Source organism: Ruditapes philippinarum, unplaced genomic scaffold, assembly GCF_026571515.1.
Source record: "Ruditapes philippinarum isolate M1 unplaced genomic scaffold, ASM2657151v2 ctg6259_1_1_1_1, whole genome shotgun sequence".
Lineage (NCBI taxonomy): Eukaryota > Metazoa > Mollusca > Bivalvia > Venerida > Veneridae > Ruditapes > Ruditapes philippinarum.
The window spans coordinates 31,581-54,443 of record NW_026866960.1 but is presented as its reverse complement, the minus strand read 5'-3'; the positions used below and the strand labels follow the sequence as shown (position 1 = coordinate 54,443).

Below are 22,863 nucleotides of genomic sequence, written 5' to 3'. Positions count from 1 at the left end.
AATTTCTAACACAAGAACTTAGCTATATTCTGGTTAATGATTTATTTTTAAATGACTGTTCAATTATATCGATTTTAATTATCAAATTATGGTTATTGATGGATAAAAGCATGTAATATTAAAGCTTATACATTTCCAAATTCTCAAATGAATTAATCTTAGGAAACGGTCGAAATTTAGGGAATATTACAAAGCAAAGTGTCTGCCTAGTCAACTACTGCCTAATTTTATACCTTTGAATAAATATCAAATTCTTATCGAAATATCTAACGTCCTTCTGATATAATAGGGGCATTAAAATTGCATAATGTATATTAAAACATGTTCTTGTTATTACAATTTAAATAAACTTTAAGGTAATAAATTCACACATTAAAACATAACAACACAATAGCGCATTATCTAATGGAGTATTAACCCAATAGCCTACATTCAAACCTATTAAAATATAGACATGTTTTAAATTTTAGGCCACGCTGCGAATCTATTTAATATGTATTCAGAAGACGATGAAATAGTGTTTGGACAAACATTTAAAATTTAACAGTGCAAGAGTATACTTATAGTCACGTGGTCTTGCTAAAATTGCAAATTTAACCAGTCAGATGCAGTTGTAATTAAAAAAACAACAACAACAACAAAAAACCCCAAACAAAACAACAACAAAACCTCCCCCCCAAAAAACAACAAAAAAACAACAACAACAAACCAAACGGAAATGGGATATACTTCGGAAGCAATGAAAACAACAAAGTGAAATTAAGTTTGCAGAATCAGAGTCTCTGCACGAGAGATAATGTAAACATGCACGCCCCATTGCACCAAGTTACATATGTCTTACATGAATATATATATATATATATATATATATATATATATATATATATATATATATATATATATATATATATATATATATATATATATATATATATATATATATATATTATCTATATATAATCATCTGCAGGTATTCTGACAAACGTAATTTAATAAATCAAATAATGGAAAATGGTAAATCATGCAAGAAAAACCTACAAAGCACGACACGTTCTAAGAAGCTCCCGTATCACAATTACTCATCAGTATTCTGTACCAGGAACAAACGAGCATTCCCTCATAATTGATCAGGAAAAAGGTGTTATTGATTGCATTCGATGTTTTGGTTAAAAGATGAACCACAAAAGTTGATATGTTACAACTATGCATATATTACATGGTTTCTAACATTTCTCTATGCGCTAAACATCTTTAATTATGAAATACATTTGTATACAGCAGAAGTGCATTTATGGGACACTAAATAATTTAAACGTTCAAAATCGAAAAAAAAAAAAAAAAAAAACAAAAAATTGGAAGTCATACATGCCTCTTTTGAGTTGATGAAAGTTACATTAAAGTTTTCAAGTTTCGGAAATGTAGATAAACGCACGAAGGTTGATAAAGCTACATGTATATATTATATATAATTATGCGAATTTTTTTTATATATTTTCTCATAATAGAATATGGAAAATTATAACCTATAACCTCTCAGCTATTTTTAGGTCATTTTTGTCACGTGAGAGGGTGTTTCCCATTGTGATGAAAAAAAAACTTCCACTATGGCGGCTGTTGTACATGCACATTAGGGCTTGTAATCCAATTTTGACAGATATTTCACTTATATTGTTAAAATTTACATAATAATTACATTATCTTACAAAACTGTATGATTCAATCTAATCGTGACTTCTTAATTATCAATTTATGTCCCAGTTAGAAGGACAAAAGTTGTAAAAGATGCTTGTCATTGTATTGAAAATTGTACTTATTGCTATGGAACATGTTGTTTTAATGAAAACAGTATTTTAGTTGTGGAAATTTGTTATTATGTTGGAAACTAGTCTTCTTGTTTCGATATATAAGATATTAGAAATGTTTCGAATATATAAGATATTAGATGTAAACTTAAATTATAAGCAAATTATTGATCGCTACGTATATTAAAGCGACTTCAGTGAGGTTTACAAGCCAAAATATAATTTGAATTTCACTTGTAGATCAGCTTGGACACTTAAAACTAAAGGACGCAAACGATAATTGAAAATACATATACAGAAATGAATTGATATTAGTTTGTTTGTGCTTTTCTCAGCCAGATTTGAGTTAAGAAAGCAACCTTTTTTAATTTTGGGTCAATTTTCACAATTAGAATAGTTTTCTTGAAAAAACGAAATTATTGGTTTAGACGAACATTAAATGGAACATTACTCTAAAAATATTTCGAGAAAAATCGTATTAAAAATCTCAGTAGAGTCCCTTTAATAAACGCCTTAATGTAATGCTGAGCCTTGATGTACGTTCTGTTAACTTCAGTAGGTTACATTACGTACCTTATACCTCTATCCTTTTCCCTTACCTAATAGGGTCAATTTAACAGTTGTCCCGTAGTTACAAGAGACCACGAAGCAGCGTCATTCTGAACAATTAATATTTGCTAAACTTTTTATTTTATCTGATGTCAAATGGTCTACAAAATTAGTATGTACGTTTATGAAACAAAATTGTTTTGTTTTAAAGGCGTTGCAATGTCACTTGTGTTCTAATAAGCCAGTTGAAAATAACGCTACATGAATGGACACAATACTTGTTTGCCAACTTAAACATTACAAAAAAAAAACATTTTCTAAAGATGATTTACATGGAGTGATATATGGAATTTCACATTTATTTAATCCCATATAAATTCGGAAGGGCATGCATTTAAGTACTTTTTACCTTGGACAATTTATTTAGACAATTTTTCTTTTTCAAATTTAGTCAAACAATTTTTACATTGGAAAAACAAGGCAGACACAAGAAGCATAAACAAGACCATTGTTGCATATATTAATGTGTTTTATTATCAAGCAAGGCAGTGTCATAGTAACAATGGATTTCGGACGCACTTCGTAACCAATAAGTTATAAATATTTTCGGCTTTCACAGCAGGACGTTTCGCTAACAATGAATTCATTCCAAGTGTTGTGTTTTCTTTTTGCCACCTCCATAGACCAGCATAGCAATAGCCTGACAGATGTATGACGACACACCAAGAATGTTTGGGCTCTGAAAAAAATAAATGATCTTGAGTACACATGATGACTTTGCAATACAGCCGGTGTAAAATATATCATCTTGAAGCCGGTGTTCCCGTAAGAAAAATCATCTTGTTACCGGTGTTCTGTAAGAACTATCATATGAAAGGTGAACAATGTTGTCTGTAAGCGATAATAATGTTTAAATACAGAGAGTGTGCAACAATTGTTTTCATTTGGAAAAAAATGAATGTACATGAATTTGGCATTTTATATTCAATAATAAATGATAAAGCCAATGTTTGCATTTAAAGAACTGCAGTAAATAATAATTCTAGTTAACATGTTCCAGATTAGTTCTTCCGAGTTCGGAGTTGTAAAGAAATTACAAGCTTACGTGCAAGTTCTTATAAACGACTATCACGGCACAAAAAATAACACAATGAACGCATTATACCAAGGAAAAAATATACTTTACAGGCATTTTATTTGCATTAACTGTTGAGTAATTTGCACAATTAAAAGGTAACAGACAACCTGTAGTAAAATAAAGTGGTATAAGGTTGTGCTAGTGGGAAATGAGGTGATAAATCTCAAAATGTCATCAGAAAATCCAAAATAAATTCGACCGATATTTTATACATCCAACCCGGGACGTGATACATCACTTTTTTCATGAACCTTGCTGAAAACAAGCCATATTACGCCATACAATTGTCACTATATACTGAAACGTAGGAGCTTAATAAGACGTTTCTAATTGGATAAAAATAAATAGACGCAAACCAGTCACAAAGTTCTAATTATAGTTTTAGTACAATTCGAATTAACATTAACCAATTAATGCATAAGCAAATGCACAGTTGTCTACCGTCAGTTTAACGGAGAATAACGAGGTCACAGTTTAAAGTATCAATATGATCGATTCAACCTGTCATAGAATTAAAGATAAGAAATTTTAAAATGTAAGTATGTGAACTGCGTGTCACTGTTACACCCCAAGTCCCCAAGTACACATTTTTTAATCAGTAATAATTATTGAATGCTAATTGCATCAGCAAATTTATTTACTTGATCACATATGGTACATAAAGTACTGGTAATGTTAAGTATTTATCAGCAAATTTGTTTTTTCTTGATCACATATTTTACACAAGGTAAGGTTTTTCAACTTAAAAAAATACACATTTCATTTCCTGCTTGTTGTCAGCATTAAAACTCATTTAGCTCGTAATTGATTCTCAGCACCCGCTAGGTTTGTTTAAATCATAAGCCAAGTGGTAGAACTATTTTCTTTCACTCCTTGTTATTTCCTAGATGATTTCTGGAAATCGGCGGGGTGTTCAGAATACTGCAATTTAAACCCTAAAACCAAAACTTAGGCAAGCACAATTACATAACTTTGACCAAGGCTCTCTACTTTTTGACACGCTATTGTGGATCTTTACTCTTTTACTTTTAAGCTCTTTTATCATGAGGAACTGATACATTTCTTGTAATTCATGGCGTAATGATAAGATAACGATCAATGTTAAACAACTTAAAATAAGTTAAACAAAACTATACATATGTATACATAAACCTCTATCACATTAAGTCAAATATTTGGTTAAGTAATCGACACTTTGCCTGTCATTAAACTCCTACCATTTATCATTGACACATACTTAATTTAAGTTTTTAATGATTAATGCATATATAAACGACAATATTGTTACATTGTTAACGACTCTTTTTAGTCTTATTCTTGACACTTAAATGTAAATTAATACAATTACAACTGTCTATAACAATGTCAGCATTGTCCATAGGAATTTCAGTCCCGTCCCCAATGGTATTTCGTTGTAATGATATTTAGGAACAATTTTAAAATGAAGATATAATTCCGTTTAAAAAAACGCCCAAATATGGCCGCCACTCACCAATTTATTATTGAAATTGCGCTAAATTACAAGTTTCTAAAAGTACAATTTGAGATTAATAAAATCTCAGTAATGTGGTTTGCATTCAATCAACCAAGAATTATTCATAAAATATTTTACAAGTGACTCTTAAATGATAGGAAATTGATTGCGGTCATGCATAAGCAAATGCACAGTTGTCTATCGTCCATAGTACATTAAAACGGTAGAGGGAAATGAATAGTACAAATCATGATGAATAAATTGACAAACCAATAAAAAATTATTGAAAATGTTTTAACTACAGCTTCTTCGGTAAACAGTTGGAGTCCTGGTACAGTTGAAAAGAAAAACACATACATACACAAAACAACAACAGAAGAAGAAATCAACACACTTCGATTCGAGCTGTTAGTTACGCAGTACGGCCGACAATTCTTTATTGCCCACAAGACGTGTATGATCTTTAAGATATAAAATCTAACATTAAAAAGAAATAAGATTCCTTCTACGCGAAAGCAAACATCCTTCAGGTGTTTTATGCCTCTGTCGTAAACTCATTTCCTACAGCCATTCTAGAAGACTTAACCTTTTTATATTTCATTTTGAATGCCCCTTCCTTCCCAATCCACACAAAATTAATCGCAAAATATCCAAAACACCCTCACCCACAAAATATATCTTCAGCGATTGACTGTGAAATTCATATTCACTGTGACTATGCCACGTCGAGTGGGACAGGTTTCGCGGGCATCATTCCATCACTCGATTAAGACAGAAAATAACATGCCTTTGCCCAGTGTCACCTCTATCAGATTACCTTCCCAGTGGCAAATACGCTAATTTTTCCCAATCTCTAAAAACAACTCAAATGAATTGATATTCTCGATATTAAAACTGAAAAAGTTGAGTTCAAACCAGTGTGGTATCAGACAGCTGCTTTTGGACAATTCAAAATAATATGCCAAAAGAACTTGAAGAAGGTTTAAAAAGGTATCAGAGTATTTTCACAAGTAAGCAATTTTACAACGCCAAATTTCTCGAACTGGGCAATGTATTTTTTCCCAAAATATCTAGGAAAAGGACTGAAATTGCTGTCAATATTTTAATACTTCGTAATGATCACGATATCTAGCAATTCCAGGAAAAAGACTGTTCCCTTTTTATCTCACATGTCGTAATATTATAATCATAAAATATTAGGCGAGCGAGCGAGCAAGCATCTTTTTTAATCAATAAATGTAATTTTATTTAATATAAAAATAATGTACGTTTCCATTGGCTGAAATGCTACATGAAGTTACTTCTCACATTCAACATAAATGCTCAAAAACGGTAATAGTAGAAGGCGGATAATGTTAATAATAAAAATAGAATAAAACATATATCAAAAATATTTGACAATTTAGTGCAGTAAAAGTTTTAAAATTCACACCAGCAACTTCATTGGCTGAAAATTTACGTTATGATCTAACAATTGTTTATTTTTAAAGGATGCGTCTACTTCTTACGTCATAGAAATGTATTAAGTGTTCAACTTTGCATTAAAAAGCGAACTTGCTTCATGAAATCTTTTACATTGTGATTGATAGATCAAGAAATTTTTATTATTTGTGTGGGAGTGCATCTCTCTAAATATAATAAATAATGTGAATATTGTCGATTCATTATGCGAGAACTTGTAAGTAATTTATTAAACTACAGATTTATTGTAAAATAACTTTTAATTGTTGTCAATCTAAAACGTTTCATAGTAATACATTAGTTAAATTAATCACCCCAAAAGAACTTGAAATAGTTATATAACGGATCATTAAATGAAAAATCTAGAAAATGAATAACTTTATATGTTGATGATCTCTTAAATTCCCAACTTTACAACATTCCGGATTTAATGGGGAATCAGTTCAAAGTTATTGCCATAAATAAAGAATTATTTCCATATATTAATCCTATCCTGGAATATTTGCCATAAGTCAATGAATTATTGTCATAAATCAATGAATATTGCCATAAATCAATTATCATTTATTGTCATATGACAATTCCTTGAATTATTGCCGTATGATAAATCTTTATTAATGTATTGCCACAAATAAATTATTGTCATAAAGTCAACTTTAACATTAACTTTTTTGCAAAAGGAGTTCATCTGGTGTGGGAAAGGAACTTCTCATTGATATGACCCTAATGTTATACAAACAACTTCATTTCACTGTTTCAAGATTTTAATAATTTTTTGTTAACCATATATAGCTTTATTCACTTTAAGTTCAAATAACACATTAACACAGTTTACAATGTACTTGTTGCAAATCGATGCAAATTGTACATATAACTCATTTTGAAAAAAAAAATGTTTGCTCATCTTCTTATTTTATCTTATATGTCAAATGGTCTACAAAATTACAAATTACCTTGCATTTATTTGCCAGCACGAGTTTCTGTCCGCTAAATAAATATAATGAAATTTTACGACAAAGTGTTACGTCTGGTCAATGCAAACATGTTTAGAAAAAAGAATAAATATGTCATTGTTAAATAAAATATCGTTCAGAAATAAACAGCAATGGTAATTGTTTCGTATGTACTTGTAATTATAAAAAAAATGGTTTGTTAAACAGCTTTACAATGTCATTCGTTGTTGAAATAAGAGATATACGATAAGACATAAAACTCGTTTGGCAAATCACAAATTACCTCAAATTTTAATTCAACAAGCATGCTCTATATATGACTTTCGTGGAGTGAATATATGGAATTTCACATAAATTAACTGCCATATAAATTCGGAAAGAATTGTATTCAAAGGACATTTTACCTTGGCAAATTTAGTCAGGTATATTTACCTTGGCAAATTTACTAGTAGTCAGACATTTAAACCTTGGCAAATTTAGTCAGACACAAAAAACAAAATCAAGACCATTGCTGCATATATATGTATATGTTTTATTATCAGGCAAGGCAGTGTCAAAGTAACAGTGGATTTCGGAAGCACTTCGTAACCGAGAGTTAAAAAATCAAGCTATAAAGATTCTACGGCTTTCACAGCAGGACGTTTCGCTAACACTGACTTCATTCCAAGTGTTGAGTTTTCTTTTTGCCACCGCCATAGACCAGCATAGCAATAGCCTGACAGACGTATGATGACACGCCAAGAATGTTTGGGCCCTGGAAATATAAATGATCTTGAGTTATAAAGACGATGACATTGAAATGTAACCGGTGTAAAATCTACCAAAATCAATTATATTGTAGCCGGTGTTCCCGTAAGAACAATCATTTTGTAACCGGTGTTCTGTAAGAACTACAATTTTTCACAGGTGTTCCTGTAAGAACTATCATAATTATGAAAGGTGAAAAATGTGGTCTGTAAGCGATTATAAAGTTTACAGACAAAAAATGAGCAACACACTTTTCATTTGGAAAAAAGAGTATACATAAATAACTCATTTTCATATTCAATATGAAATAATATATCAAGTGTTTGCATTAAAAATGCAGTCAATAATTTTCAAGGTTACATGTTCCAGATCAATTTTGACGGGTTTTAACGAAAAAACAAGCTTACGTGTAAATTCTTAGCGATTATCACGGTGTAAAAAATAACACAATGAACGCATTATACCAATGAAAAAATCGTTACAGACAATTCATTTGCATTTACTGTTATGTAATTTACAGAATTAAAAGGTAACAGAAACACTCACGTCAACCTGTAGTAAAATAAAGTGGTATAAGGTTGTGCTAGTGGGAAATGAGGTGATAAATCTCAACATGTCAACAGAAAATCCTAAAAAGTTCGACCGACATTTTGAACATCCAACCCGGACGTGATACATCACTTTTTTTTTAATGAGCCTTGCCTGAAAACAAGCCATATTAAGCCATACAATTGTCAACGTAGTAGTTTTCTATAGACGTTTCTAATTGGATTAAAATAAATAGACACATTATAGTATAATGTAGTGCAATTTGAATCGACATAATTTCTTACGCAGTTTAACTGATAACAACGAGGTCACAGGTTAAAAACAATTATTGTAAGTATCAATATGATCTATTCAACCTGTCATAGAATTAAAGATGAGAAATGTTAAAATGTAAGTATGTGAACTGCGTGTCACTGTTACACCCCAAGTCCCCAAGTACACATTTTGTAATCAGTAATAATTATTGAATGCTTATTAAATCAGCAAATTTATTTACTTGATCACATATTTTACATAAGGTACTGGTTAGGTTAAGTATTCATTAGCAAATTTGTTTACTTGTTGACATATTTTACACAAGGTGAGGTTTTTCAGCTTTAAAATAGTAGACATTTCATTCCATGATTGTTGTCGGCATTAAAACTCATTAAGACCGTAATTGGTTTTCAGCACCCGCTTGGTTTCTTGACGTCATAAGCCACGTGGATAAACGTTTTTCAATCATTGTTATTTCCGAAATGATTATTGGTAATCGGCGGGTTGTTCAGAATACTTCAATTTAAAGCCTAAAACTAAGACTTAGGCAAGCGCCATTACTAATTATGACAAGGTTGTCTTATTTTTGACAGACTCTTGTGGATTTTTACTCTTACGTTCAAACCTTTTATCATGAGTAATTGTTAAATTTCTTGGTAGTTATGATGTTAAGAGTATAAGTCATGGCGTAATGATTACATACCTATCAATGTTAAACAACTTAAAATAAGAAAAAAACAAGAACGTGTTTGTTAAACACAAATGCCCCCGGCTCCGATTCTTGTCAGTAGCAATATTTCAAAAAAATGTTTACCCATTCACTCAGTTATGGACAGAAACATTGCCAAAAAATTGTAAACACAAGTTATATAGCTTGACAGAGTCATGGCAGTTTGTAATTGTGAAATATATAAGTTGCCAAGTCATTGCTATGACTTGTGAAGGGATTAATATTCAACTTTATCAAATATATATAAATGTAGGAAATCTATACTTGGCACCCTTGACCATGACCCACTGACACCTATAGAATATCATGCAAGTTATCTTCCTACCAAATATGAAATACACCTGTCAATATATAAAGGCTGTATGGGCAAAAATGTTAAAATCTATTTTGAGCATTGATGACCTTGATCAAACTGACCCCTAACTCCATCCAAAGGAAGAATACCATGCAAGTTATCTTCCAATCAAATATAAAATAAATCTGTCAATAAATAAAGGCTGTATGGGCAAAAGTGTAAAAATATATTTTTAGCACTTTGGACCTTGACCCAACTGACCCCAAACTCCATCCAAAGTAAGAATAACATGCAAGTTATCTTCCTACCAAATATGAAATATATCTGTCAATAAATAAAGGCTGTATGGGCAAAAGTGTAAAAATCTATTTTTAGCACTAGTGACCTTGACACACTGATCCCTAACTCAATCAAAAGGAAGAATAACATGTAAATTATCTTCCTATCAAATATGAAATACACCTGTCAATAAAAAAAGCCTGTATGGGCAAAAGTGTAAAAATCTATTTTTAGCACAAGTGACCTTGACCCACTGATCCCTACCCAAATCAAAAGGATGAATACCATGCAAGTTATCTTCCTACCAAATATAAAATATATCTGTCAATAAATAAAGGCTGTATGAGCAAAAGTGTAAAAATCTAATTTTAGCACAAGTGACCTTGACCCACTGATCCCTACCCCAATCAAAAGGATGAATAAAATGTAAGTTATCTACCTACGAAATATGAAATATATCTGTAAATAAACAAAGGCTGTATGAGCAAAAGTGTAAAAATATATTTTAGCACTGGTGACCTTGACCCAACTGACCACTAACTCCATCAAATTTTATGTTCCTATCAATTATAAATGTCATCTGTCTATAGAATATGGTTAATAAACCTGTAAAAATGTAAAAATCTATTTTTAACATTGGTGACCTTGACATTGGTGACATTGACCTTGACCCAAATGACCCCTTACTATACCCAAAGAAGGAGGACCTACCTTGGCATGTTTGTATTAAACATGAAAGACATCAACCAAAAAATAAAGGTTGTATGAGCAAAAATGTTTAAATCTATTTTCTAAACCAGTGACCTTGACCTTAGAGACCACTTACTCGGACCATTAAAGGTATCCACCTACCAAATATGCAAAATATCATTAAATAAATTAAACAGTTAAGAGAAATTTACGATAAATCCAACTTGCCGGAATAGGTTAACCAGACAAGGCCCTATTTTTAAAGTGAAACAAGAGCCATGTCAACATGGCCATCCCCCGCCGAATGTGTTTGCTCATTGGAAGAATGTATATGTAGTAGAGCAGAATAACTCCATTTTAAGAGGTCTTTTGGTAATGAAAACTGATGGCTATAGTGATTACAGATTTGAAACCTATGTGAATACTGATGGCTGAAAATAACAAAGGGCAATAACTGAAAAATAATGCAGGGTAGGTTATCATTCTTGTGTGCTGCATCCCTCCTTAGTAAAATCTATCCACCTATGAAGTTTCAAGTTGATACCTCAAATACTTTTAAGAAAAAAAATTGAATTGAAAAATTAAGTATGAAAAATAACAAAGGGCAATAACTCAAAAATTATAAAAGGTAGAGTTATCATTCTTGTGCAATGCACACTTCCTGAGTTAGATCTATGCACCTATGAAGTTTCATAATGATATCTCAAAGGCCTTTTGAGTTATGCTCTGGACAAAAATTAATTTTGAAAAATAACAAAGGGCAATAACTAAACAATTATGGGTAGAGTTATCGTTCTTGTGCACTGCACTCCTCCTCAATGAGATCCATCCAGCTATGAAGTTTCAAGTTGATACCTCAAATACTTTTTGCGATAAGCTCCGGACAAAATATTATGAAAAAGAACAAAGAGGAATAACTCAAAAATTGTATAGGGAAGAGTTATCATTCTTGTGCACAGCATTCCTCCTCAATAATATCTATCCACCTATGACATTTCATGTTGACATCTCAAACACTTTTGAGTTATGCTCCACTCGGGTGAAAAATTAGGTATGAAAAATAACAAAGGGCAATAATTCAAAAATTATGAAAGGTAGAGTTATCATTCTTGTGCACTGCACACCTCCTGAGTGAGATCTATGCACATATGAAGCTCCATGTTGATATCTCAAAGGCTTTTTGAGTTATGCTCTGGACAAAAATTAATTTTGAAAAATAACAAAGGGCAATAACTAAAAAAATATGCAGGGTAAAGTTATCATTCTTGTGCACTGCACTCCTCCTCAATGAGATCCATCCAGCTATGAAGTTTCAAGTTGATACCTCAAATACTTTTTGAGATAAGCTCAGGACAAAAATAGCATGAAAAAGAACAAAGGGCAATTACTCAAAAAATTGTATAGGGAAGAGTTATCATTCTTGCGCACAGCATTCCTCCTCAATAAGATCTATCCACCTATGACATTTCATGTTGATATCTCAAACATTTTTTGAGTTATGCTCCACTCAGGTGAAAAATTAAGTACGAAAAATAACAAAGGGCAATAACTCAAAAATTATGAAAGGTAGAGTTATCATTCTTGTGCACTGCACACCTCCTGAGTGAGATCTATGCACCTATGTAGTTTCATGTTGATATCTCATAGGCTTTTTGAGTTATGCTCTGGACAAAAATCAATTTTGAAAAAAAACAAAGGGCAATAACTCAAAAATTATGCAGGGTAGAGTTATCATTATTGTGCACTGCACTATCCACCTATGAAGTTTCAAGTTGATAACTCAAATACATTTAGAGATATGCTCCGGACAAAAATGTCGGACGGAAGGACGGACGGACGGAAGGTCGGACGGACGGACGGAGACTATTACTATAGTCCGAAAAGGCGGCGGGGGATAAAAAGGGAAATAACTGGGAAATATGGATGACACAGTTATATAACTTGGCAATATCATGTACTTTGTATTGATAAGTAAGTGTGGAAATTATGAAGCCATTAGTATAGATAGAACTTAAGATATTTCCAACTTGCCGTTTAAGGTTAACCATTATTCATTTTTTAAGTGCTGAAAAGGGCAATAACTTGGTAAATATGGGAGCCATAGTTATGTAACTTGACCAGATCATGTACTTTGTATTGATTAGTAAGTGTGTAAACAAAGAAGCCATTGGTACAGGAAGAAAAATCCAACTTGCCGTTCTAGGTTAACCTCGTACGGACAGACGGACGGACGGACAGACAGACGGACGGTAAAATTACTATATGCCCGGGGGCATAATAAAAAAATAGAATAAAACATGTATTAAAAATATTAAGTTAACAATTAAGTGCAGTAAGTTCTAAATTTACTCCAGCAACTTCATTAGCTGAAAATTTACGTTATGATCTAACAAATGCATCTACTGCTTCCGCCAAAGAACTGTATTTTGGTTCATTTGAACTTGGTTAAGGAAATCTTTTATATTGTGATTGATAGATTAAGAAGTTTTATTTGCGTGGGAGTGCAACTCTCTTAATTTAACAAATAATGTGAAGATTGTCAATTCATTATGCGAAAACCTAATTCATTAAACTTAAGATTTATTGCAAACTAACTGTTAATTGTTGTCAATCTTAAACGTTTCATAGTAATACATTTAAATTAATCACCCCAAAATACTTACTTATATAACGGATCATTTAATGAAAAGTCTAGAAAATGAATAACTTTATATGTTGATATAAATATCTAAATTACCTTCTTTACAAGTGAATATTCCGGTTTAATTGGCATCAGTTCACGAATTATTGCCATAAATCAACGAATTATTTCCATATGTTAAATCTTTGAATTATTGCCACCTGGCAATTGCTTGAATTATTGCCATATGATAAATTTTGAATAATTTATATAAAGTAAATCCTTAAATTGCCATAAATCAATACATAATTGTAAAAAATCAACATTTATTTCAATGTTAAACACTAACTTCCCCTATTGTGCAAAAATGAATTGTCCTGATGCGAATAAGGGACTTCTCATTGCACTTTTCAGGAGTGTCGTAATAAAATACTAAAATTTAGCAGCGTTTGTGAAAGAGAATACGAAGTGCAGGATTATCTGGCGTTCCAATGCTGTCACAAATCTGCCATTACGACTGCAAGAACTCAGGCCCCGTGTTCACAAAGAAAATATCAGTATCAGGATCAAGTGATCCTGATTTTATTTTTATTGTTTTATGTTACTTAAATTTATTGTGTTTTGCTAGAATTAAATAGTAAATATTCAAAAAGTAAAAAATTGCTGATTTGAAAAGAAATCAAACTATTTTGGGATAAAATCAACAAATAACAGAACAAATACATAAAAATTCGGATGAAAATAAGGATCAATTTTAGGATCAGGATCAATATTTTGATCAACTGAAAAATGGCCGTATCTTGTAAAAATAACAATAAATTGATTCTAAAATTTCATTAATTTGCTATTGCAAGTCCAGTTTAATCAAATTAATATTAGATATTTCATCTACGAGGATAAAAAATGAAGAATATTGGATTCTTAAATCTTTGTGAACACCGGGCCAGGGCTTTAATACAGAATCAAAAATTTGAAATTATGGCATGCGCAGTGGTCCAGTTATATAAAAAATTGGTAAATAGAAATGAGCCGAGTCACGAAAAAAACCAACATAATGGGTTTGCGACCAGCATGGATCCAGACAAGCCTGCGCATCCGCGCAATCTGATCAGGATCCATGATGTTCGCTTACCAACCCTTTTACAAGTAGAGAAACTGATAGTGAACAGCATGGATACTGATCAGACTGCGCGGATGCGCAGGCTGGTCTGGATCCATGCTGGTCGCAAACGCACTATTTTGGTTTTGTCGTGACGCGGCTCAAATATAGAATGGTAGCTTTCAATTAATATGAATCTTCATCTTCACAATAGATAACAAATATAACTCTATCAAACATTAATTGTTGGTACATAAATATAAAGTAGACTCGTAAAAAAGTTAAGAAGAGCCTAAATATACAAGAGGTATTCTTAAGGTTTTCTAAGTAGGTTAGTAACACCGACAGTTAGCTCAGAGTGGCTCAAGTCCTTAACAAGTGGTTTACGTAGATTTCCCTAAGTAGGTAATTACACAAAAGATGCTGCAGGACCTATTCGCAAATTTACAGACAAAATTTAACATATAGCGGGAAAGTTTCAAAAATCGATCTATTTAGAAGGAAACCTAGCCAGAAACTCACAGGCACAGTGACTTATTGTTAGCTCAGTGCACTAACGGGTTAACTGCTATTATTTTATATAAGAAGTTAACCTTTTAATGCCCTAAAATGACGATATGTCAATCAAGACTGACTTCTTACTTAACCATTTCGGATGAAAACAGCCTGGCTTAATTTTTGAAAGAAAAAATGCATAGATCCACGTCATATGACTTACGTCATATGAGTTATTGACATAACTCTTTAACCCTTACAACGCTAAATATCTTAACCTGATTTATCTATTTTAAAATCTTGAAACACAATTTATCGCTTTTCATGAAAAATGTCTCAAATATGTACTGATTGAAAAGCAAACAGTGCAGATTTTGATCTTGGTCTGTACTGGTCGCAACGGTAGAATCAGTTGCTGCCAAAAGGCTACGAGTTAAACCATGCCTGCGTCCAGGCAGGGCGAAATATCATAATAAAGTCATATCAGAAGTCCTAAAATATTTCCAGTAGATGTTTTATGTCGTACTAGTTCCTCCTCACGGTAACCTGCAGATCAATGTATATGATCACATGATTTTCTTGCTAACAATAAATAACAGCAAGTACAGGAAGGTCAAAGATTACGGAAAACGTGATCTAAACTTACATAAATATAGAAATCTTTGAGAAGAAACCCGTATGTTGCCCATGCGCCACTACACAGCGTTCCAGGTATCATCATTGTCAAAGTCAAACTGTCAGCGTTCTTGTTCTGTATACATTGTTTCTAAACAAAACGAATAAATTTAGGCATAAATAAGATAAAAATAAAATACTGCATGCTGCCATATTAATCATATGTCAGATTTTTCGGACGTAGTGTGCTTGTTTTTATATCAACTTCCGGTAAATTAATTGTCTATTTGCCATCCCTTTTCTCGTTATTTGCTGCAAAGGTAAATTTACGAGCCACTAGCCATCCGTTTCTCCCGACATTACCTCAAAGATAAGCCGTGTCCTTTGCATTGTCAAATATCAGAATAACAATGACAGTTAAAATAGTTGTTTGTTCTTATTTGGGTGTGATAAGAAATACCCAACAACATCACTGTTTTGAGACACTGCCTGTTTGCTAAATGTTATACAGAACCATTAAATGTTCTTGCTTATACGCTTTGAGTTCAACTAATGATTATAAACACTGTTATATGGTTCATTGTAAATGGTTATATACAGCCATATAACTTAATCATTGTGCCCAGTGTAACTGTTATATTCGGCAATATAAATTGTCCAAAATGTTTCCTTGGGATGAAAATTTAAATAAAACAAGATATGTTTGTAAAACATGTATGCCCCCAATGGGCAGCCAATTAGTCATGTGATCAGGTTATTATGCATGACTTCTGACCCAGTGAACAAAAAATTGATAAGGTTATCTACTGGTCATGACTAGTCACAAGGTAACAATTATTGTGACCCCAGGGGTTGTGTGCAGCAATTTAAGTTATTACAAATCATACCATTAAAAAATATGCATAATTTTTATAAATCATGAAGGCCTCATTCATGACAGCCAAGTTGTTATATTACATAAGACCTTCAAATGTGTATACCAAAAGCATTTTTAGTTTAATATAAAAATATCAACCAAGGCAACTTGAGTTGTTGAGTTATTGGTCAGAAACCATCTTAAAGTACAAGGTCAATTTGACACTGACCCCTTGACCCCAAAATCAATAGGGATCATCTACTGGTCATGACCAATCACCATACCAAGTTTGAAGTTCCTAGGCCTAAGCGTTTTTTAGTTATTGATCGGAAACCGTTTTTACCTACAAGGTCAATGTGACCTTGACCTTTGACCCCTTGACCCCAAAATCAATAGCGGTCATCTACTGGTCATGACCAATCACCATACCAAGATTGAAAGTCCTAGGCCAAAGCGTTCTTTAGTTATTGATCGGAAACTGTTTTTACATACAAGGTCAATGTGACCTTGACCTTTGACCCCTTGACCCCAAAATCAATAGGGGTCATCTACTGGTCATGACCAATCACCATACCAAGTTTGAAGTTCCTAGGCCTAAGCGTTCTTTAGTAATTGATCGGAAACCGTTTTTACCTACAAGGTCAATGTGACCTTGACCTTTGACCCCTTGACCCTAAAATCAATAGGGGTCATCTACTGGTCATGACCAATCACCATACCAAGTTTGAAGTTCCTAGGCCTAAGCGTTCTTTAGTTATTGATCGGAAACCGTTTTTACCTACAAGGTCAATGTGACCTTGACCTTTGACCCCTTGACCCCAAAATCAATAGGGGTCATCTACTGGTCATGACCAATCACCATACCAAGTTTGAAGTTCCTAGGCCTAAGTGTTCTTTAGTTATGGATCGGAAACTGTTTTTACCTACAAGGTCAATGTGACCTTGACCTTTGACCCCTTGACCCAAAAGATAATAGGTGTCATCTACTGGTCATGACCAATCACCATACTAAGTTTGAAGTTCCTAGGCCAAAGCGTTCTTTAGTTATTGATCGGAAACCGTTTTTACCTACAAGGTCAATGTGACCTTGACCTTTGACCCCTTGACCCCAAAATCAATAGGGGTCATCTACTGGTCATGACCAATCACCATACTAAGTTTGAAGTTCCTAGGCCTAAGCGTTCTTTAGTTATTGATTGGAAACCGTTTTTACCTACAAGGTCAATGTGACCTTGACCTTTGACACCTTGACCCCAAAATCAATAGGGGTCATCTACTGGTCATGACCAATCACCATACCAAGTTTGAAGTTCCTAGGCTTAAGCGTTCTTTAGTTATTGATCGGAAACCGTTTTTACCTACAAGGTCAATGTGACCTTGACGTTTAACCTCTTGACCCCAAAATCAATAGCGGTCATCTACTGGTCATGACCAATCACCATACCAAGTTTGAAGTTCCTAGGCCTAAGTGTTCTTTAGTTATTCATCGGAAACCGTTTTTACCTACAATGTCAATGTGACCTTGACCTTTGACCCCTTGACCCCAAAATTAATAGAGGTCATCTGCTGGTCGTGACAAATCACAATACCAAGTTTGAAGTTCCTAGGCCTAAGCGTTCTGTAGTTATTGATCGGAAACTGTTTTTACCTACAAGGTCAATGTGACCTTGACCTTTGACCCCTTGACCCAAAAATCAATAGGGGTCATCTGCTGGTCATGTCCAATCATCATACCAAGTTTGAAGTTTCTAGGCCTAAGCGTTCTTTAGTTATTGATCGGAAACCGTTTTTACCTACAAGGTCAATGTGACCTTGACCTTTGACACCTAGACCCCAAATTCAATACAGGTCAGCTACTGGTCATGACCAATCACCATACCAAGTTTGAAGTTCCTAGGCCTAATTGTTCTTTAGTTATTTATTGATCGGAAACTGTTTTTACCTACAAGGTCAATGTGACCTTGACCTTTGACCCCTTGACCCCAAAATCAATAGGGGTCATCTACTGGTCATGACCAATCACCATACCAAGTTTGAAGTTCCTTGGCCTAAGGGTTCTTTAGTTATCACTCGGAAACCATTTGGTCTACGGACCGACAAATGCATAGCAATATACCCCCTCTTCTTTGAAGCGGGGGCATAAAATTATTCATATCTTTACAGTTGCCGTGTATACATAGCCCTCACGATTGTCCAATGAGAATCGACGTTACAAAAGCCTAATATACATGAATAAGACAAAACATACCACTGGTAGTAATGGTGTAAGAAGAAGTACTGTAGAACAGAATAACATAATTGACCCTATTGTATCCATCACATAGGCCGGATTCTCTACCTTTGTAATATAGAAATATGCCCCGACTAGAAAACAAGTACAACCCAACAACTGCTTTGCTGGGACACTCTGAAATAAAAACCAAGATAAATATATATGTTATAATTAAATTTTTATCCGAAAAAAAAACTACTGTTTTGGAAATAAATGAGTTCAAAAATACTAGAAATGACGAATTGGGTGAGTTTTTTTACGGTCGCCACCCAGTAGTTAACACTTAATGCTATACAATTTTGTTTTATAAATAATTTTCTTCCTCGAGAGGAAAATGACACTCATGCAAAAGTAAATAAAGAGAAAAAACACACACAAGGAGAAGAAAAAACAGAACAAAATGATATAGGCAACTTTAATACTCGGGTTCTCAGTGGCATACGAAGACAGATTTATAATATATCCGATTAGAGATGGAATTTGATCTTAACTTTGTACAAAAATTTTTGCATTAACAATGCATCTTGTCTAAGTATACACTTTCTCATAGACAAAGTCATTATTTAAAATACAATGTATAAGAATTAGACTTTGCGCTTACATTTTAATTCATCAATATTTTTCAATATTTCATTTTATAAGTATATAATAAACATGTATATATTTTATACAAATTTTGTTGTTCAAGAACAATTTTATATAATAATACATGTCATTGTTTGTACATTACATACCTTTTGTTGAGAAGAATATATAAATGAGACTATACAGAAAATGTTACAAGCGGTGGCAAACACGTTGATTTGTACAACTGTTTTATTTTCCGTCAATGTACCATACCCCACCGCCATCACAGAGCTGTAAAATTATTATGTACCACGTGAGCACCGAATAAAAATATAGTATAAAAGTTCAAATTTCTACAAGGCAGAAACAAAACAAGTTTCACAGATATTTTCCCGTGCAATATCATTTTAATGTAAAGGGAAACAACTCTTACTCAAAAATCTGTCTAATAAAACAGAGGTTACTGTTTATGAATTTAAGAAAGTCTGAAAGACTTTTAAATATATAAAGTTTGCCAATTTAAATGGAACTTTTTATAGAAGCAAGTTAAATAAAACAAGTTTTACTGTATAAAAGTTCATTCAAATAAAAAGTAAATTTATAATTAAGTATGTTTAAGGATGAATATATATAGGATATACAGACGGGGTTGCCGAGTTCAGCATTCCAACTTAACAACAATGATTTTAGATCCAAATTATATCATTTGAATATACCGGTACTTACTTGACACAACCTGCAAGGAAAAATGGGTACGGAACACCTGTTGTTATTTTAGTACGTAACATCCGTATACATGGCGGTCTGAAAAGACATACAGTTTTTCGAAAATTTAAGTCATAGCTACATTGTGTATTATTTTTAAATAAAAATGTTGCAGATTCGCGAATCAAATTTCAACGCCGATTAAAATGAGATTTCATTGGTATGAAAACACAAAATGTTCTCATTTTTAATTAGAAACTTATTCCATTACATTAAAGTATTCATTTTTTAATGCAGCAAAGCTAGTATATATAGATATAGTCGGATAAATCACGCCGACGACGAGGTTCTTAAAGGGATCATTTTCTGCTGCGATGGTGCTCTTAAGTGCCTATGTGACTGAAAAACCAACAGAAAGAGAAAAAAACACACTTACATGCCAGCTACTATCATCACATAAGTTATCACCTGTGTGAAAGCCTCCACGGCTGTAAACAGGTCCATTGTAAAAGTAAGTGCTTGAACCTCGGTTGTCTGTTAAAATGTTGTCTTATAATCCCTGCTCTATCATTTCTTTAGCTGGAAAATAGGGGAAAAACAAGAACAATTTAATGCAGATTCATTACTTTGAACACCATGTATGTCCAACGTTCACCTGCCACCTGGAATTAATTTGATATGTAGCTCAAAATAAAGGGTACACTGACCTGACAAAAAAAAAAGTTAAATGGAATGTAAACTCGTGTCAACATATAACGAATGTCAGAAGGACCCTCAAGTAAGTCGGCTGTATCATTTGACGTATACATAAAACAGATGTATCTAAATTCTGAAAAAAGGAGATTCTCTTAAGATCGATAAAAACAAAAGCAAAATGTTGAGAATGGCAGACACGGTTGTTTTTAATGAATCTGTTCATGACATATATGAAAGGAATGAGCAACATATAATATACCCCCCTCCCACCGGTTTAATCTGTATTCGACCCCCATTACTAAAAGTAAAATTGATTTGAATGATTTCCCCCAAATGGTCAAGAAAACATGTATGCGCATTACAGTCTCTATCGCATTAAAATTAGGCGTTTTTGTTTAAATCCGCCATACTTGGGCAAAGTCAGTTAAGAATAAGAGATGACCCTTAGAGAATTTACCATAAAATCTAATTTACACTAGCCATAGTATAGGCGGTATCTCTAAATCGTCTAAATTTGGATTTATAGGTTAACTTGATAAAAGAAATTCATAATAATTTCCTGTGCTCAACAATTTTCTTTTCGACCTAGGACAATTCCTTGACCAATGGCAACTCTTCGGTCCTTTCCGTCAAACTTCGGTTTATCATAATTAGTAATCTGAGAGATATTCCAAATGTTCTTAGACTTCTTACTACGCCACTGCATACATGTCATACATGTAAAGGGCCTTGGCCTTTACGTAAATATTTATCAGTTTGACAGCTCCGCCTTTTGATACTCTACAAGATTGTTAAATCTCTTTAGCTCTGAGAATAGCACCATAGAGTCAGGTTTAAAGTGGCTCTCATGCAGACGAGTTAACGAAAGGAATTATACATCTATAAGAATTAAGTATAAATATTAACTTTGAATTATAAATATTAATAATAGTGCACAACATAACAGAATCAACTATTTCCATCACCACGTTTTCTATGATACCCTTTGCTAGCCTGCTGGCAGTAACATATTTTGCCCATGCGACCAGTGCAGACAAAGATTAGCCGGTACGTGCATCCGTGCACGTCTAATCATTGATTGAACTGTCTGTTAGCTTATTCAGTCTGTGCATATTTTGATATTTACTGGTCTTGTCCAGATTGAAAGATGGGGACAAATTCATTAAAGAAATTTCTACGTCCTTTGACATTTTATACATACATTTTTTGTTTATGGTAAGTATATCTAACCTATATAAGTGAGTAAAATTGTCGAAAACCTTTATTCAGTGTAACAATTTTTTTCAATAGAAATTTGCATCGATATTAATGAACACGAATCTACTTTAAGTTTATACATAAACATTTTATATCATAGGCCTAATGCTTGAAAACAGCAAATCAGTGGAGCAAAACACACACATATAACATCAAAGTATATGTTAATACATAAAGTATATATGTGTATTTATTAACATCCAGTTTTGAATACCTATACGCTTGCAAATATCCCGATGTTGTATAAAATATACATTAAGTTACATTAGATCTAGATCAAATATATATTAAGTAACATTAGAATATACATGTAGGCCTATATGTACTGTACATGTATATAAAATACACTGTACAGTACTGTACATGTATATTAAAGCAGAGGGCGCGTTTATAAATAAACAATCTTTGCCTGAAATAAGAACATTGTAAACACTCTTTATATATATAACACAGTATTTTAATCTTCATTTATTTTGCTACAGCTAAAACTAATAGATAAAGAATTAAATCTCCCCTTCTAATTTCTATACTGATATCAACATATCTACGCTCGTGCTACGTAATCTGTGTATTGACATTTGTTTATTTTGTAAGAAAAACTAGGTTAACACACATAAATAACTAAAACTAACATATAAAATACATTGATTTACAGTACCTTTGAAACGTTTTACCCGTGTATTCCAGTTGGTTGCATCGATGTTAACATATATAATGATGTGTACGTAAATGTGAAAGTGAGCACATGTACACGAATAT

General features: G+C 32.8%; 1 protein-coding gene across 2 annotated transcripts; it reads right to left on the bottom strand.

The window, feature by feature from the left end:
* Positions 1-2,918: 2,918 nt before the first annotated feature.
* LOC132734339 (sugar transporter SWEET1-like) lies at positions 2,919-22,863 on the bottom strand. 2 transcript variants are annotated; one of them, XM_060721066.1, is made up of 7 exons: positions 22,763-22,863; positions 20,588-20,730; positions 20,173-20,250; positions 19,614-19,737; positions 18,856-19,014; positions 15,783-15,902; positions 2,919-3,090 (listed from the first exon to the last, which is right to left on the bottom strand). In XM_060721066.1, the coding sequence occupies exons 2-7, from the start codon at positions 20,653-20,655 to the stop codon at positions 2,995-2,997; spliced, it is 645 nt and encodes a 214-aa protein (XP_060577049.1). In that variant the 5' UTR covers positions 20,656-20,730; positions 22,763-22,863; the 3' UTR covers positions 2,919-2,994. The 2 variants fall into 2 exon arrangements, with proteins under 2 accessions (XP_060577049.1, XP_060577048.1); XM_060721065.1 differs by lacking the exon at positions 2,919-3,090 and adding an exon at positions 7,890-8,131.